At 36.5% G+C, this 15681-nt stretch overlaps 1 protein-coding gene and 1 long non-coding RNA gene across 2 annotated transcripts in view; one reads left to right on the top strand and one right to left on the bottom strand.

Moving 5' to 3' along the window:
* The window catches only part of LOC135086890 (uncharacterized), a 138834-nt gene that overhangs the window by 39370 nt on the left and 83783 nt on the right, over positions 1–15681 (bottom strand). The gene's annotated exons all lie outside the window — the stretch shown is intronic.
* The window catches only part of LOC135086875 (uncharacterized), a 50483-nt gene that overhangs the window by 956 nt on the left and 33846 nt on the right, over positions 1–15681 (top strand). The window contains exon 2 of the mRNA XM_063981702.1: positions 4696–4768. Within this exon, the coding sequence (XP_063837772.1) occupies positions 4696–4768 (73 nt within the window). The remainder of the gene's footprint in view (positions 1–4695; positions 4769–15681) is intronic.

Genomic DNA, 15681 nt, shown 5'->3' on the forward strand with positions numbered 1-15681 from the left:
AACCCTCGGCGAAGGTGCGCCTGCCTAGTGTTAGGTCAGTTACTGGCCAAGATGCGAAGGGCGAAGACCCCGCTGCCGCGTGCCAATGCCCAGCCCGCCTCGCGTGGCCTCACCGAGAACCGGTGCCAATTGTTAAAGCTTGTGTGTGACTTACACATTATAGAATCTCTTGTTAATGAAATATCAACATTGTACCTTATTAGCATGTGCTATGCTATGACTCTACCTGTTGTAAAGCACCTTTCATTTTACATATTTTTTATAAATATTTGTAGAATTATCCGTAATAATCAAAATAGAGCTAAGTAAGGTATACGCAAAACATTAACAATGAGTAGTATCTAAAACATTCTTGATGGATTCCAATAGGTAATGTAACCCTTGGTAGATCCGATCCCCCTGGCGTTTGACATGACTCATCGATTTCTATTAAATGAATCATATTACACACTTAGGCTGAGTTGCACCTAAAAACTTTGACCGTAACTTTAACAATAACCGGTGCTTTTTGTATGGAGTTTGACAGATTTTTGTCGTTTGTTAAAGTCAAAATAGGATGGAGCAACTCAGCTTTACACTGCTAAATCTTGTTCAATTAATTTATTTCTTATTTTTTTATCATTGGAAAGTTATCAAGAAAATACGTTTATTTTTTTCTGTTGTAAATTTTTATTTAATGATACCGTTTTATTTGTACAATCGATTAATTAATTTAAAATGCATAAAAGTTATGAATCCGAAGTTTATTACGTTTCAGTAATAATCGATTTTCACTAAGTCATGAAATATGCATTTGTTTGTAAACAAGTTTATTAACTGGTAGGTACTAGGTAACTACTATTTTTTGTAACAGACTTGCTATTTTTGGTAATAGGCATTCTATTTTTAAAGGTACTGACTGAGAATAAATTAAACAGTAATATAATTTTCTATATCGACTTTCAGTAGGAATATTAAAATACTTTTATTTGCACTGAAACAATATGATAATTAAATTTTAGCTAAGCTAATAGTGCTCTAACATAATTCAATTTTCCATTTAATATTTCATTTTTTGCGCGCGAAAGTCCCTGAGACGAACCAACAAACGAAATTCCCTGAAACAAGAAAATCATGAAATGAAAAGTAGCTCTCTATCAGATGTATCTCCAAAAAAGTAAATAATTGAACCTGAAAGTCAGTTTATTTTTGTATAAAAAGCTTTAAAAGCTAAACATCTTGCAAAGAAGATTATACCAGTAGAAATTCTGAGATTCATAATTAAATTGAGAACGAAGATTCGTGTTTTGCTCAAAAACAAATAGGATTACAAAGAAAAAATAAATCTGATGTCCATAATAAAGTTGAATCCTATTAAATATAATGTACACAAATAAGTAAAAAAGAAGCAAATGGAAAATAAAAATAACCAAAAAAGCGTAAATATCTGAACGAAGAGGATTGGGCGATGTTTTCATAGGTAACGTTTACACTATTCTAAATTAAATATCTAACACATTATTAGCTCTCTATACACTAATATTTCTGATAAATTTTATGTCCTCGCGTGTTTAACTTCAACAAGTTGCGTAGGTATCGCGTATCGGAAAAATTTGCGCGCGCATTCTGCCAGAATGAAAGGGGTTTACTCGTCTGTTCCTTTCGGCGTGGAAATCAACTCAACAAGGTGCCTTCTAACTCGCCGGGTCTCGGGAGCCGTCCAATGGGGCTCGAGAAGTCGAGATGCTTCCGTAAATTTCACGAATCTACGACGTGGCTGTTAGTCACGTGGCTCCGATCGACACATCGATCTCGCGCCGCTCGTGGGCCGCGTCATCTACGCAATAATGTTGATCAATAGTCGTCAAGGTGGACCACACCGGTGTGTGGAGTGACTTAAATACCGGAAATAAAATAAAAAGTTTTTTCCTTCGTCGTATTTCGTGATGTTTTTTGTATCAAGACTGATTACGCGTGCTAGACGCTTGTGCAGGCCTCGTGCGAAGTGGAGTGCGACCATCGGACGTGCCGCCGCATCGGCTAGCTCACGCAATGCCCGGTATGCGAAGAAAGCTCATCTCTCTTATATGCCGGTATCCAATACATACATAAAATTAATAACACACAAACGACCTGATTTAGACAGTACGATGCTAAAAACATTGTTTCTTTCAAAACTGATTACCTATTAAACGCCATTAAACAATGTAGAATAAATTTAAAAGGCATTTTTAAAGCGGATTAAAGTAAAAAGTGGTTAAACAATATATAAGAAATTTAAAAGGCATTTTTAAAGCGGATTGAAGTAAAAAATGTTTAAACAATGTAGAAGAAATTTAAAAGGCATTTATAAAGCTGATTGAAGTAAAAAGTGTTAAAACAATGTAGACAAAATTTAAAAGGCATTTTTAAAGCGGAGCAGAGTAAAAAGTGATTCTATTGAACTCTACACTGTTCAATTGGTAAGCTGAAACCTTTGAAAATATGAAACTCTCAAGCGTAGGGTAACGAAGTGAGATTTATTAGAGACTTTTGCTTTATTAATTTTAATTCTTGTAACTTGAGATTTTATGAAAACTTTCTTTCTACGATGAAATAACTTCGAGAAAATATTTTCTTGAGTGAGTTCAATTTGTTTCAGACGACATGATATCGAAGCGAAGTTCAAGTAAATAAGTAGAGTCATGCCCGTTTTCACCATCGATCCCTATTTTTTAAAGATCCCTATGGTAACAACAAATTTGGGATTGACGGGCATTAGATTATTGAAAAAAGTATATGACCTTAAAATTTTCAAAATAACAGTTCTGTTACAGTAGAGAGAAAATAAGTCAACAATTTAAAGTAAACTTAAGATCTTAAATTACCAAATCACGTATATATTTATTATAGAAGTCTTGGCAAACTCATATAACGAGTACCGGGTATTCTGTCGCTCAGTGGCAACACCGATCATGGTTACGTGACTGACAGTCAAATGATGGAATTAAAATAAACAATTACATGCCATGACTGTCCAGCGGATCATTGTGGCTTCTAATTTACGGTCGCTATCGATTTAGAAGGCCAATCCCTTTTGTGCTTCATTGTCCCCAAGTTGCCAGGCAGGATGTGTCAGGTTTGCGTTAACTGCATTAACTACTTGGGTGCAAAACGCAAGTTATTGTCATGACGTGGTTGACACCCTAATCCCTATCAGTTACGGAAGTCTATGTAATGGATGTATTTACCTAAGCAAATCAACTATGTATAACAAATACATCGTCTAAATCATTATTTAGTTAAAAAGTAACGAGTCCGTTACATTTTACTTTAAAAAGTCGTAACGGTTATTGGATCCATGTCGGTTCTGAGCTGTGATTTGTCAATACTTATTTGAAGCTAACACGAATATGTTAGTGACGCAAATATTTAAAGTTATTTGGTTATCATAAAGCGTGCTATGTCAATTTGTGAATAGCTCTTAATTATTCCCATGGAATCGTGACTGGAGACCATAGATTATATGAATTATGTGTCGATACATGACACGTAGCAGATTTCGCTCTGTTTTTGATGCAAGTTTTCAAAAACCGGTTCTGTTCTAAACCACGCGACGTTCCGTTACACCAAGTAGAGCGTCGCAGCACGCATTTAGCATTAACATTGCTAACATGACCGCGAACGCTCTTCGTGTCTACTGTCCGAACGGTTATTTCAATCTGTAAACAACACAATCTTACAGGATCTAGCTTCTTACGTGTGCCAGTTTTAACTAACCACCTTTAGACATGCAGATTACCTTTTGGCACATTGTTTACACAAGTGCCCTGAACCGCTCGGCTAACGGGCTAATTGTCAATTATGCAAGTATTTCGAGGTCGCCACCTTCCACTTTATTTGGTAATTCAACAATTATATTTATTTGGCTCAATTTGTCGTTTGTTCTCCCATGGTATTTACGTTCACAATACTGTGTTCATGCATTTTTGTTAATAAAACGTATAACCATAAACTTATTATAATAATTGGTGTAACCAGTGAAATGTAATAAAGCTATTACAAGGCCTTGATAATTTGTGTACAAACTCTTTAAATAAAACAAAACGCAACCGGTTTTCTGATAAATTATATAGGAGACGTAAACATAACCGTAGAAATTCGCACAACTTTGCGCTACATCACAATGTTAATAATTTAACTAGTTCGTAGAAATTCTATTATAACAAGCGGCATAAACGTTAAAACTTTGTAAAAGTTCGGGCAAACGTTTGCATCATGAACGTAACGCCTGACCCAAACGCAGGTAGAAAAAGCTATTCAAAAGTCACCCTTGGTTAGAAAAAGTGAGTTGAAACTATGCAATTTATTTTTTCTTTTGTTCCCCGGTGGTGTCGGAGCCCGCCGCGCGCGCAGCAGAGAATAGAGTTCGCTTTCGCTTCGTGCGGTGTGGCACTGTTTCATTGTGCCGTTATTATTATTTACTTTCTGAGCTGATTTTACGACCGTCTAAAGGCCGTAAACTAAACTGCAGTTCAGTGTTCCGTTCTATTTCTGCAATGCATATTAGGTACCATTTGTTGAGCATGTGGTACAGTTTCGATGTCGACGACCTACCTCCATCCCATTCTTTCAAAGGACGCGTCTTATTCTAAAACTTTTCAGTTATTGCTTTAAAATATTGAATTTGCCGTTTCTTATGAGACTCTAAATTTTAAGTCGTATTTTTTGTTGCAGGTACAAAACCAAATCAAGTCGATTGAGCGTTGCGACCCCCTCTCTGAAGAAAATGCTATTAAATCAAGTGCAGGTGAGAATATTTTTATACAATGACATCTATATTAAACGGCTCCGTGAACTATAAAAAGTTTTATTGAAAGACGATATTTGTAAAATAATAATAAATGTAGTAAAGGTGTTAAACATTTCGTTTAGTAGGTACGTAAACCTTTCCAAACAGACATGTTTAGGTGCCCCCCTTTTGTAATGTGGCAGTGACCGCTGAAAGCCTCTATTAAAGCCCAGCAAAAAGACATAAAACTACCCAAAAAGCTGACCCCACAGGTTGTTGGTTGCTCTATCGTGGTCGGGATACATGAGAAGTCTATAATTCCACGTTCCAACAGGACCGATTCGTCAGTTAACACCGTTTGATGAGTGAAAAACAACCAGGAAAATTTCTGTGCGAGCTGAAATTGAAAAACAAATCAGGTTTGATGATTGTTATCGGTATCCTCAGGGAAATGTTGAAAAATTGGCGCTAAACAGAGCTTTTAAAAATTAGATACTAAAAATTCATCATCGTAATGGGGGCCAAAACTTCTACAGATCTAGTCTGGCTCCGTGGCTTAGTTTAATTAAACAGACCTTAATTAAGATTGCAGTTGTAAAATTAAGTTTTTTGGCCCAGTCAGAGACGTAATTAATGCTCTTGGATTAGGCCACACGTGTATAAAAAATTGAAACGGTTTCTGCTCTATCCGCGTTGATCGTTGATGACAAATTTAGATTTAAATTTGAGTTCAATGGAGGGCGATGACAAATTTTGCACGTACTAAAAGCGTATTTTGAACAGCATCTTGTCTGTGGTCGTTGATAACGGTGACGTCCAGTGCGCGCGCGCATCGCTATCGACTCAGCGCCACTCACACTCGCGGCGGTTATCGCGCGGTGACGCTAGCGTTTGTTCGTAGGTACAATTGTTTTGTACACAGCCGTATCTGTATCAACCAGTATTGTTTATGGAAATATTATTCTTATAGTTAGCTCCACGATAACGATGACTTTGCGTCGAGGTTGTGTAAACAATAGGATTTTGGAATAGTTGCAAACATAATGTAAAACGTTATTGGTTTTCATTTTCGTGGATATCTTTTTAAAAGTAAACAACTGCAATGCGGCCAAGATTGGGGTAATCAATCACCGGTTTATGTGTAGTTATTTTTAGATAATCTATGGGTGAAAAATATAGTTTCAACGAAAATATGTATTGTTGTACCAAAAATTTTAAGATAAATTAGTAAATTACTCCAACTTTACAAATCTTAACTAATCTCGAAAGTAGCTAAGCGTATCTTAAGTATGATTCACAAATAAAGTCGCGTCGGGCTGCAGAGGCAGGGCTTGCAAGCATAGCCATCTGGTTAAGGTTGAATCTGTTGACGTTAAATACGGACAAGACAAATTACATTGCGTTCACAAATTACAACTCATCACAACCTAAAACAAACTTTAAAATACAAATTCATGAATGTCAGAACCAGAGTAGTTTGGCATGTGATTGTAAAGTAATTTCCAAAGTGACTTACACTAAATACCTAGGAGTGCTTGTTGACCAGCGACTTTCCTGGCATGCCCACCTTGAAATGATGATGACAAGAACCAGGAAACTAATATGGGTGTTCAAAAAACTTCGTTGCGTTGCCGATAAAAGTCTGCTAAAATCAGTGTATATTTCACTTGCTCAGTCACTCTTGGCTTATTGTATTCCGGTCTGGGGAGGGGCAAGTAAGATGAAGTTTAAAGATTTAGAAATAGCACAAAGAGCTCTCTTAACACTAGAGTGCTCGCGCGGGTGACATATGTCACCCAGGGTGTAAAATTTGTAAATATTTTTTCAAGGTATCGAGCTACAGTGCTGCCTTCTCATGTATTCTTCGAGCATGTATTGTCGCACATTTTAGTAGTAACGCCATCTTGCTAGAGACGCATCAACGTGAGTGCAGAAAACATTTAAAGTGTTTGGGTGACGCATGTCCCCCGCGCGAGCACTTGAGGAATTGTTTGATCCCCTATCGTCGCGGTTTAAAATCAAGTTTACTTTCATGTAAGCTCAAAGTTATAATATTTAACCATTTTTTAAACATTTACAATAATTATATTGTTTTATAAGCATAAAATGATGCAAGAAAGTAGTTGTTTTAGATTGTATGCAATGTAGTAATAACTTACCTAGGACTGTAAAATTAAAAACCAGGATTCTTCTGGGCTTGCGACAACACCAACTAGCACAAAACTTGCCAGTATTGTGGCAAAGGACGATGTGTTTATTGCACAAGAGCAAGAAATCGAAGCACTCGTAAGCAAATATAACAAGTGGAATAGGCGTTTTTGTCCAGATCATCAAATCATATCGTGCCCTAGTTGTGATCAAAATATCACAGAATAAGATCAATCTATTGATTAACTTTCTAATTAGGTGATATTTTTGCCAAAATAACGGGTCAAACGACTATTTAAACTACTTTGGTCTCTTCGACTCTAAAATATTTGAAAAATATTGAAGTATTTCTTTTGGTTTATAATAAGAGTTCATGAAATAATTTCTCACTTTTTTTCAATTATTTAGTAAGAAATATAGTTGATGTTTAATATTATAAATTGTTTTACTTGTATTAAATAAGATTAGCAAAAATAAACCCATATCATAATGGGGGACGTATGTCACCCGCGCGAGCACTCTAGGAGTATTTAGGGGCGCGAGCACTCTAGTGTTAAAAGTTATTCATTTCAAACCGTACAGATACTCTACGCAAGATCTTTACAAACTTAGTGATGTTCTCTCGGTAAGACAAATCTATTTTTTAAACGCTATCCTGAAACTTCATAAATCCTTGCCTTACGATGCCCATAAAGTCGCCCGAAGACGTAATTATAGCGTAGCTATTGCTCCTGCTGTAAGAACGGCTTACGCAAAAAGGCAATAAATATGTCACGGTCTGCCATATTATACAATAAAATAAATAAAATTTTGAATATCTACCCAAAGAATATATGCACGTGCAAAGAGACCATCACTTTATTCCTTAAATCCTGTAGCTATGTGGAAACTGAGGCATTTCTAGAAGAAGTAAATTAACTAAATCACCCACCCTCGCACACACACACACACACACACACACACACACACACACACACACACACACACACACACACACACACACACACACACACACACACACACACACACACACACACACACACACACACACACACACACACACACACCACACTGTTTGCTCTCACAAACTCACTCTTGCACCCTGGAATTTTGAACATTAATTTATATTGTGTAACAATACCTGAAACAAATTACTTTTTCTTTTTTATATTTAAATTGATTTAACTAATTAATTTTTACATTATTTTATTTAATTTCATAAAATAGGCTGAAAAATAATATATGTATAATCTAAAGTCATAATTATTATTTATATTGTCAATTAATGTTAAATTAATATGGAGAGCGGGGATATTCTACCACAAGTATTTATTTACTTAAAAGAATTCCTCGATCGCAATATAGAAATGTAAAAACACCTGGTTATGAATAAAGAAATTTGAATTTGAATTTGAAATAAAGTGGAATCAGTTTTGTCTCGTCTTGCTGAAAATCAACTCTATGCACCTAGCGGATACTTCATAATTGTATCGTTTGCGCACGACTGTACAAGCGTAAACATCATTGTACATTTACCCTTCCCATTGACGTGTTTCGAGTGGCGAGTTATAATAGCAATTATGTACTAATCAGTAGCAAGCGGGTCGTGATTAAAAGTGAGAGTCAATAACAAACATCGCTGAATGGAGCTGCGCCCCGGGCGATAAGGGTGGCCGGGCCAGTGTCACACGCACGCATCAGTTATTCATGCATCAACAGAATGCATTCAATGGGAGGGAAATTCAGATTCCAACAGGTGTACGACTGAGTGCCTCCCTGCCGTTCCTCCGAATCCCTGGTGCTTTCTGTAGTGCACTTGAACTTCGCGCGGCATGCGCCGGCTGCGACCTCGCGCTCAAGACTCAATGCTTACGCTTTTATTTTACTACAGCCAAGTCGACTGCTCTACAGAGTACAGACTCTACATTTTTATAGCTAAATCGCGCTGACGGCGATTTTTCACCATAATTAATCAATAGACACGAAGTTAACAAATAACACATTAACAATAACAATGTAATAAGGTATTATTGGTTCGTTTAAACGTTGTAATGAAATTACCTAGGCAGTGATTGCTTTAATTTGCGCGATAATAATGAGGATCATTTCGATTTTTAGCTGTGAATGCAGTTTTATAGGGCTAAGAAATCCTTAATACACAGTCCAAAAATTTTTGTTCTACGACAAAAATTGACGAAGTTATGGCCAAATTACTAAAAAAGTTCACTGACCGCCCGGCGCGGGGACGATGACGTCACTATATCCGATCCGAACGCTGCCGGCGTACTGCGTGGATAGAAAATATTTTTTTCTAGCCAAACTATCAGTTTTAGAGAAAAACTTGTAATGACATTTATTCATCAGAATAAAGTAAGCTATCGATAGGTAATTTTTAAAAATAGAAATTGTGAAAAATAACGCAAAAAATCCATACGCTCATACGATTCAATGGAACGCAGAGACGCGATTGGGGTCTCCGCGGTGGTATATTTGGCGATTTATTCAAATAAAGTGTTCATAAGTGTTGTTAGAGTCATAATTATCTTCTTCCAAGTAAAATATAAAAATGTATAAGTATAAATTTATTTACTTCTTCTAACAATATAAGGTATAGCTGAGGCAGATACACTCTGCCTAGGCTACAAGACATTGCTATGAAGATCATTTCGATGTACACGCAATACCTACCTGCAGTGGCGGGGCGAGACCTAAATTTGATGTGGGCAAGACAGATTTCGCGAGGCCTTGTTCTGTGGCGACCTGAAGACGGATTTTATAAAATAATAAAAAAAAACGGGTCAATGGTCTATTCATTGACAGTTTCTGAGGCTAGCCCCTCCCCCCCAGCCCATAGAAACTGGTTATAACTTGATCCCCCCCCTCCCCCAGGCCAGAAGCTGTGTAAGGCTAGCCCCTTCCCCCAGTCCATAAGCATAAGCTAGGTGACGTGATGACTCCCCCTCGGCCAGAAGCTGGGTATGACTTCCCCCCCCCCCCCCCGGCCCCGGGTATTAGCATCATAAAATATTATGTATTATTATGTTCAATACAAACAATCATTAAGTTACACTCACCCCAACCGCGTCTCCGCATTGCATCGAATCCTATGAAAATGTGGTTTTTGGACATAGCGATACTTATTTTTCACAATTTTTATTTTTTTAAATTACTGGTCGATGAGTTACTTTATTTTGAAGAATAAATGTTATTAAAAGTTTTTTTCTAAAACTGATAGTTTAGCTGGAAAAAAATATTTTCCATCCCAATAGTACGCCGGCTGCGCTCGATTCGGATATAGTGACGTCACGCGGCCCTGCGTACGTTGACTTTTAGCGGCAAAAACGGCCTATGTTTATTACTTAATATCTTCGTAAGTAATGGTCCGATTTGGATAATTCAAAAAGATATATCTTTCTTATGTCTTAAAGATTAACGTAGATACTAGTTTTATTGAATTTTCTACAACAGTACTGATCCTCATTATGCATTCTACTCACTTGCAGTGGTTAGGTATAACATAATAAACTATACCTAATACTCGTACATAGTTAGTAAATGTTTGAATAATTTATGAAGCCTTTATCAGATAAACTTAATTAAAGTACAATTTAATTCGACCAATATTTCAATCTCATAAAAAATCGCCACATCCATCGTATTCGGACAAATCGCTAAACTAACCGTTAGTCGAACTCGAGTTTAATGATTCAGATTGTATGACGATATCTGCAGCTTTGGTGTGTGGCGAAAAAACGGAGCTATTGAACCCGGTGCACCGCGGCCGCAGCGTGCCCGAGGTCAGGCGGACGAGTCAACGACGCGCGAAAAATGCTACGTAACAGCTGGCAGTTTGCGTTAATGGCCGCCGCTAATTACTACGTTTTGCTGCATTTATACAGCTTAAGGCCGGGTAGCAGAGAAAATGGCGAAAATGAGGTTTTCATTTTTCATTTTTGAGGTAGAAGATTTTTATTGGGCATAGTTGAGGATATTTTCTAGGGCTATTAACGGATGGAAACACGATTTGATGAAGTTGACTCGATAGAATAAATTCCCAAAGTTACCTCTATTCGTTTTCTATTTATGGTTTTATTTTTAAAATAAGCGATTTTAGATTCTAAATCTTTTACTAAACTAAAGTTCAGAAATAACTTGAGGGCTTTTAACGGATGAAATTTTTATATTGCGTCTTATTTAGTTACTATGTTAAAAAATGTGGAGAAAATCGTCCATGACGGCTTGGACAATCTCAATCAGTCGCGCGGTGGCGCTTACGGAGGACGGACGCGTGTCAGTTTTTTGGTCGTGACAGTTCGCGATTTGTCAATATTTTTGACAATGATGACTTTGATGAGTCACAGTATAATAATATCAGTGTTACTGGAGAAAGCTTAAATTCAATTCAATTTTGTCTACCTATTGAAATTTAAATCGTTCGCATCCTTTTAAACGAAGACTCTACTCATGATACATAGTACATTCCTCAAATATGAGACAAAACCATTGAGTTAAAATTACATTTTAATAGTACCTACATACAATCGTCTTACACTCTTTAGAAGAGCACACTGACACAAATAAATAATAAAAAATACTGTCTAAGGTCTGTAGCTAAAGGTCTAAGCTGTAAGATAGAAGAATCTTCTAGCCAAAAAGATGGCAGATGCAGCAGATGTCAACGGATTTAAAGCTGGAGTTCATATGACTCCTTGTAGACTTGAGTCTCTAGAGCGTCCCTTCCTCCACCATGCGTAAGAATTTTCACAAAAATACTGTCTAAGGTCTGTAGCTAAAGGTCTAAGCTGCAAGATAGAAGAATCTTCTAGCCAAAAAGATGGCAGATGCAGCAGATGTCAACGGATTTAAAACTGGAGTTCATGTGACTCCTTGTAGACTTGAGTGTCTAGAGCGTCCCTTCCTCCACCATGCGTAAGAATTTTCACAAAAATACTGTCTAAGGTCTGTAATAAAAGTCTAGAGCAGTGGTTCTTAACCTTTACGTCATGAGGGACCATTTTACAAAATTTCTGTCTTGTCAGGGACCACCTCATAATCGGTCAAAACCAGTTTGACTGCAAAAATCAGTTAAAAGTGGTTTTGACCAAGGTGTGCAAGTGCACATCGTGGACCACTTGGAATGCCTCCAGGGACCACCGGTTAAGAACCACTGCTCTAGAGCGTCCCTTCCTCCACCATGCGTAAGAATGTTTCAAAAATACTGTCTAAGGTCTGTAGCTAAAGGTCTAAGCTGCAAGATAGAAGAATCTTCTAGCCAAAAAGATGGCAGATGCAGTAGATGTCAACGGATTTAAAACTTGGAGTTCATGTGACTCCTTCTAGACTTGAGTCTCTAGAGCGTCCATTCCTCCACCATGCGTAAAAGTTTTCCAAAAATACTGTCTGAGGTCTGTAATAAAAGTCTAAACTGCAAGATAGAAGAATCTTTTAGCCAAAAACATGGCAGATGCAGCATATTACATCAACGGATTTAAGACTGGACTGGCATCACCTTGCAATGTCATCCTCTCATTGTTATCTGTAATGTAAATTATTTTTAAAATGTATTTAAAAAATAAAATGTTCGTTTTATTATTTCAATAATCTGACCTCTCAACTCAACTACACTACACAAACACCTTTGTTCGCAACTGTACTGACGAAACCTCGATATTATACCGTTCATTTAAGATGGCAAGCTTTTTGCTGCGGTAATGCACTCCAGGTAACCGTGTGTGATGCTTATTGCTCATAGTGATTTTCGATACAGAGCCCCGTACATACGTTATACATAAATTATGGAAAGAAAACACCCAGACCAATACAAACAAATATGTATGCAATTTTAGTATGATATTTTTATTTATTAATAAACATAAATTTTAGTTTTTAAGTCATTTTAAGTTAACGTATTATTATAAAATTTATTCTCTAATAAATAAGTTAAAGACTCAACAAAATTGATGCGTGTACTGATTAATGTAATTAACCACATGCAAAGCTTTGTGAATTGCAACAACTATAATTTATTATCCAAGCTCTAAATAATTAATCGCTACTACGAGTAACTGATCATAAAATGTTTTTCCAATCGCTCAAGCTCCCGAGGATATACCGATAGGTCGGGTGACGTAATCTTGAAATTCTTTTAGCCGGCGCGAAACTTCCGGAGGGTCGGGTGACGCCACGCCTCTTTGAACCGTGTTTACTTTGGCAGTTATATTCTATGTTTATTCGATTCTAAAATATATTCCCAAAAATTTTGAAAGTTCTTTTAATTTGTATCACTTGGATATGATTTGTATTAGAAAGTGCTGTGAGTGTGACGCTTGAACGGAAGGAAGTCAACCTAACCTAACCAACTGCGTATTTCCAAACTGCGTATTTCTATACTGTGTAGCCGCGAGAGCTCTTTGGCGCGCTGTCTTCGGCGAAGTATTGCGCGCGCAGATTTTGACAGCGCGAAATACCTACTTTAGCAGAAATACCAAGCCTTAAACGCTCTAAAGATGACCAGCACAAGCTATAATATTACAGCATAGTAAATTACTGATTTTACTGATAATTTAATTTTAAGGAAGTCATAAATATTTGTAGATTTAGAAACCTGAAACACCCTGGTGACGAGCTCAGTCTAAAGTGGCATTTATACTGCACGATTTAGAGCGCACATTCAAGTAATCTAATAGGGGGGAAAGTCAGAGTACGCCTGAACAGTCAACTTTGTTACCAGTACCACGCATGCGCACCGCAATCGATTTCTAAATGAGACAAACTTTTCCAATATTTGCGATAGAGATCGTATTATTATGTATTATTATATTCTTATTATTATTTTGTTTACCAAAGCTTATGTCTCGTCAATGTTTTTCCAATAATTGCTATTTATTTCGCAGGTTGTCTACTTCGTATATTAATCAAGGATACTTCTCGGAATTCATTATTCTTTTACACGATTGAAAATACTGAATATTAAATTTTTTAGGGTTCCGTACCTCAAAAAAAAAACGGAACCTTTATAGGATCACTTTGTTGTCCGTCCGTCCGTCCGTCCGTCCGTCCGTCCGTCCGTCTGTCATGACCCTTTTTCTCAGTAACACGTGGAGGTATCAAGCTAAAATTTATACAAAATACTCAGGTCTACTGTCCCTTGGAGCTATGAAAAAAATCAAACTTCTAAGCCGACGCAATCAAAAGACAGCCGTTTATCAAAACCTACAGGGTACTTCCCGTGAACTCAGAATCTTGAAATTTGGTACGAAGCAACGTCTTATAGCACAGATAATGGAAAAATTGCGAAAATCATAAATTTTTATAAAATATTTAAAATAATTTACTACCTCAGGGACGCGTAGACGTATTAAATTGAAATTCATATCAAAACTCAGGTCTATAATATCTTTAAGCTGTAACAAAATCAAAGATAAATACGTACAGGTTTGCACGGAACCCTCGGTGCGCGAGTCCGATTCGCACTTGGCCGGTTTTTTGTACTGGACTGACTGGAAATAAGTTTATAGATTATAGAGTTACAATATTTATTATGGCTAGAACAATAATGGTGTCTTTGTTTAATCCAAGACCAGTTGGATTTGTCTGAAACATTAATTACTAGTTGCATTGAAGAGACAATCGCCGATCGACGCCATTGCTCATTATTGTCATTAAAACTCCGCCACTCGTTAGGGCTATTAACCGTGCAAAAGTGCGGCTTACCTCCATCACTTATGTATTTGTAATAAACAATCGAAAATATTGAGTAATAACCGTATCTAAGTGTGAAACCCACTATTATAGTATTTAGCTTGAATGATTATTATATAGATTTATGTTATAAAATATTGGCTGACTAAGGTGACAAAGTTTCTTCCGCCACTTCTTCTCAGTACCAGCCGATATGTTGTCCCGAAGTGGTGGTAGGGCAAACTATATTATGACTTGAAAACGGACCTTAAATATTGATAAATAATTTGAATAGATTTTCCGATTTAAATATAAATGGAATGACAAAAATGTAAACCGAAAGTTGTATACAAATGTAAAAAAACAATATGTTGACAATGACATGTAAATAAATAATAATAAATCATACGCGTGAAGGAAACGTGAGTGTATTAGTTTTTTTGGGTTGTAAGAAATAATGTAATGAATCAATATGTTTTATGTTTTTAAAGATGCATAATTAAATTTTCATACTTACATGCAACTGTTATAGCACGTAATTAATTTTCATAACGTGTATACTGTATAGTTATTTACGGACAATAAATAATTTAGTCATATAATGAATGCCTAATCAATTTGTTGCCCAGCTGCTTTAGGTATAAATAAAATATTTAAAATAACAAACCGCTGTAGTTATTTTTGTTCATAAAAAGACAAAGCGCAAGACCTTAAAAATCTTGACCGCTTCATATTTTTATATCAACATACTTTTATCTTCCTATCAATAAAAACATTTATATAAACAGTAGGTAAAATATAGCCGCGGCAATCCTAAGTCATAGAATTAAATATACATTCTGTATAACAGAGCCTATGTAAACCCGACTTTTGCTATGTAAACACATGGCTGGCTGAACGTTTGGTATTTAATTATGTGTATGTAAAACGTGAAACAAATAGTATTCTGTATATTCGATAGAATGCCTACGTGTTCTGAATTCCTTTCGGCCTGAAGAGAACCCTTAAAATATATGGATATAGTAAAATCATTGTAAGAATATTCTGGACTCTACCGCTCTAAGGCTAAGAACTCATGGCGCGATTTTCACCCGCGGCCGCGG

This window comes from Ostrinia nubilalis, chromosome Z (assembly GCF_963855985.1).
Source record: "Ostrinia nubilalis chromosome Z, ilOstNubi1.1, whole genome shotgun sequence".
In the NCBI taxonomy this organism is placed as follows: domain Eukaryota; kingdom Metazoa; phylum Arthropoda; class Insecta; order Lepidoptera; family Crambidae; genus Ostrinia; species Ostrinia nubilalis.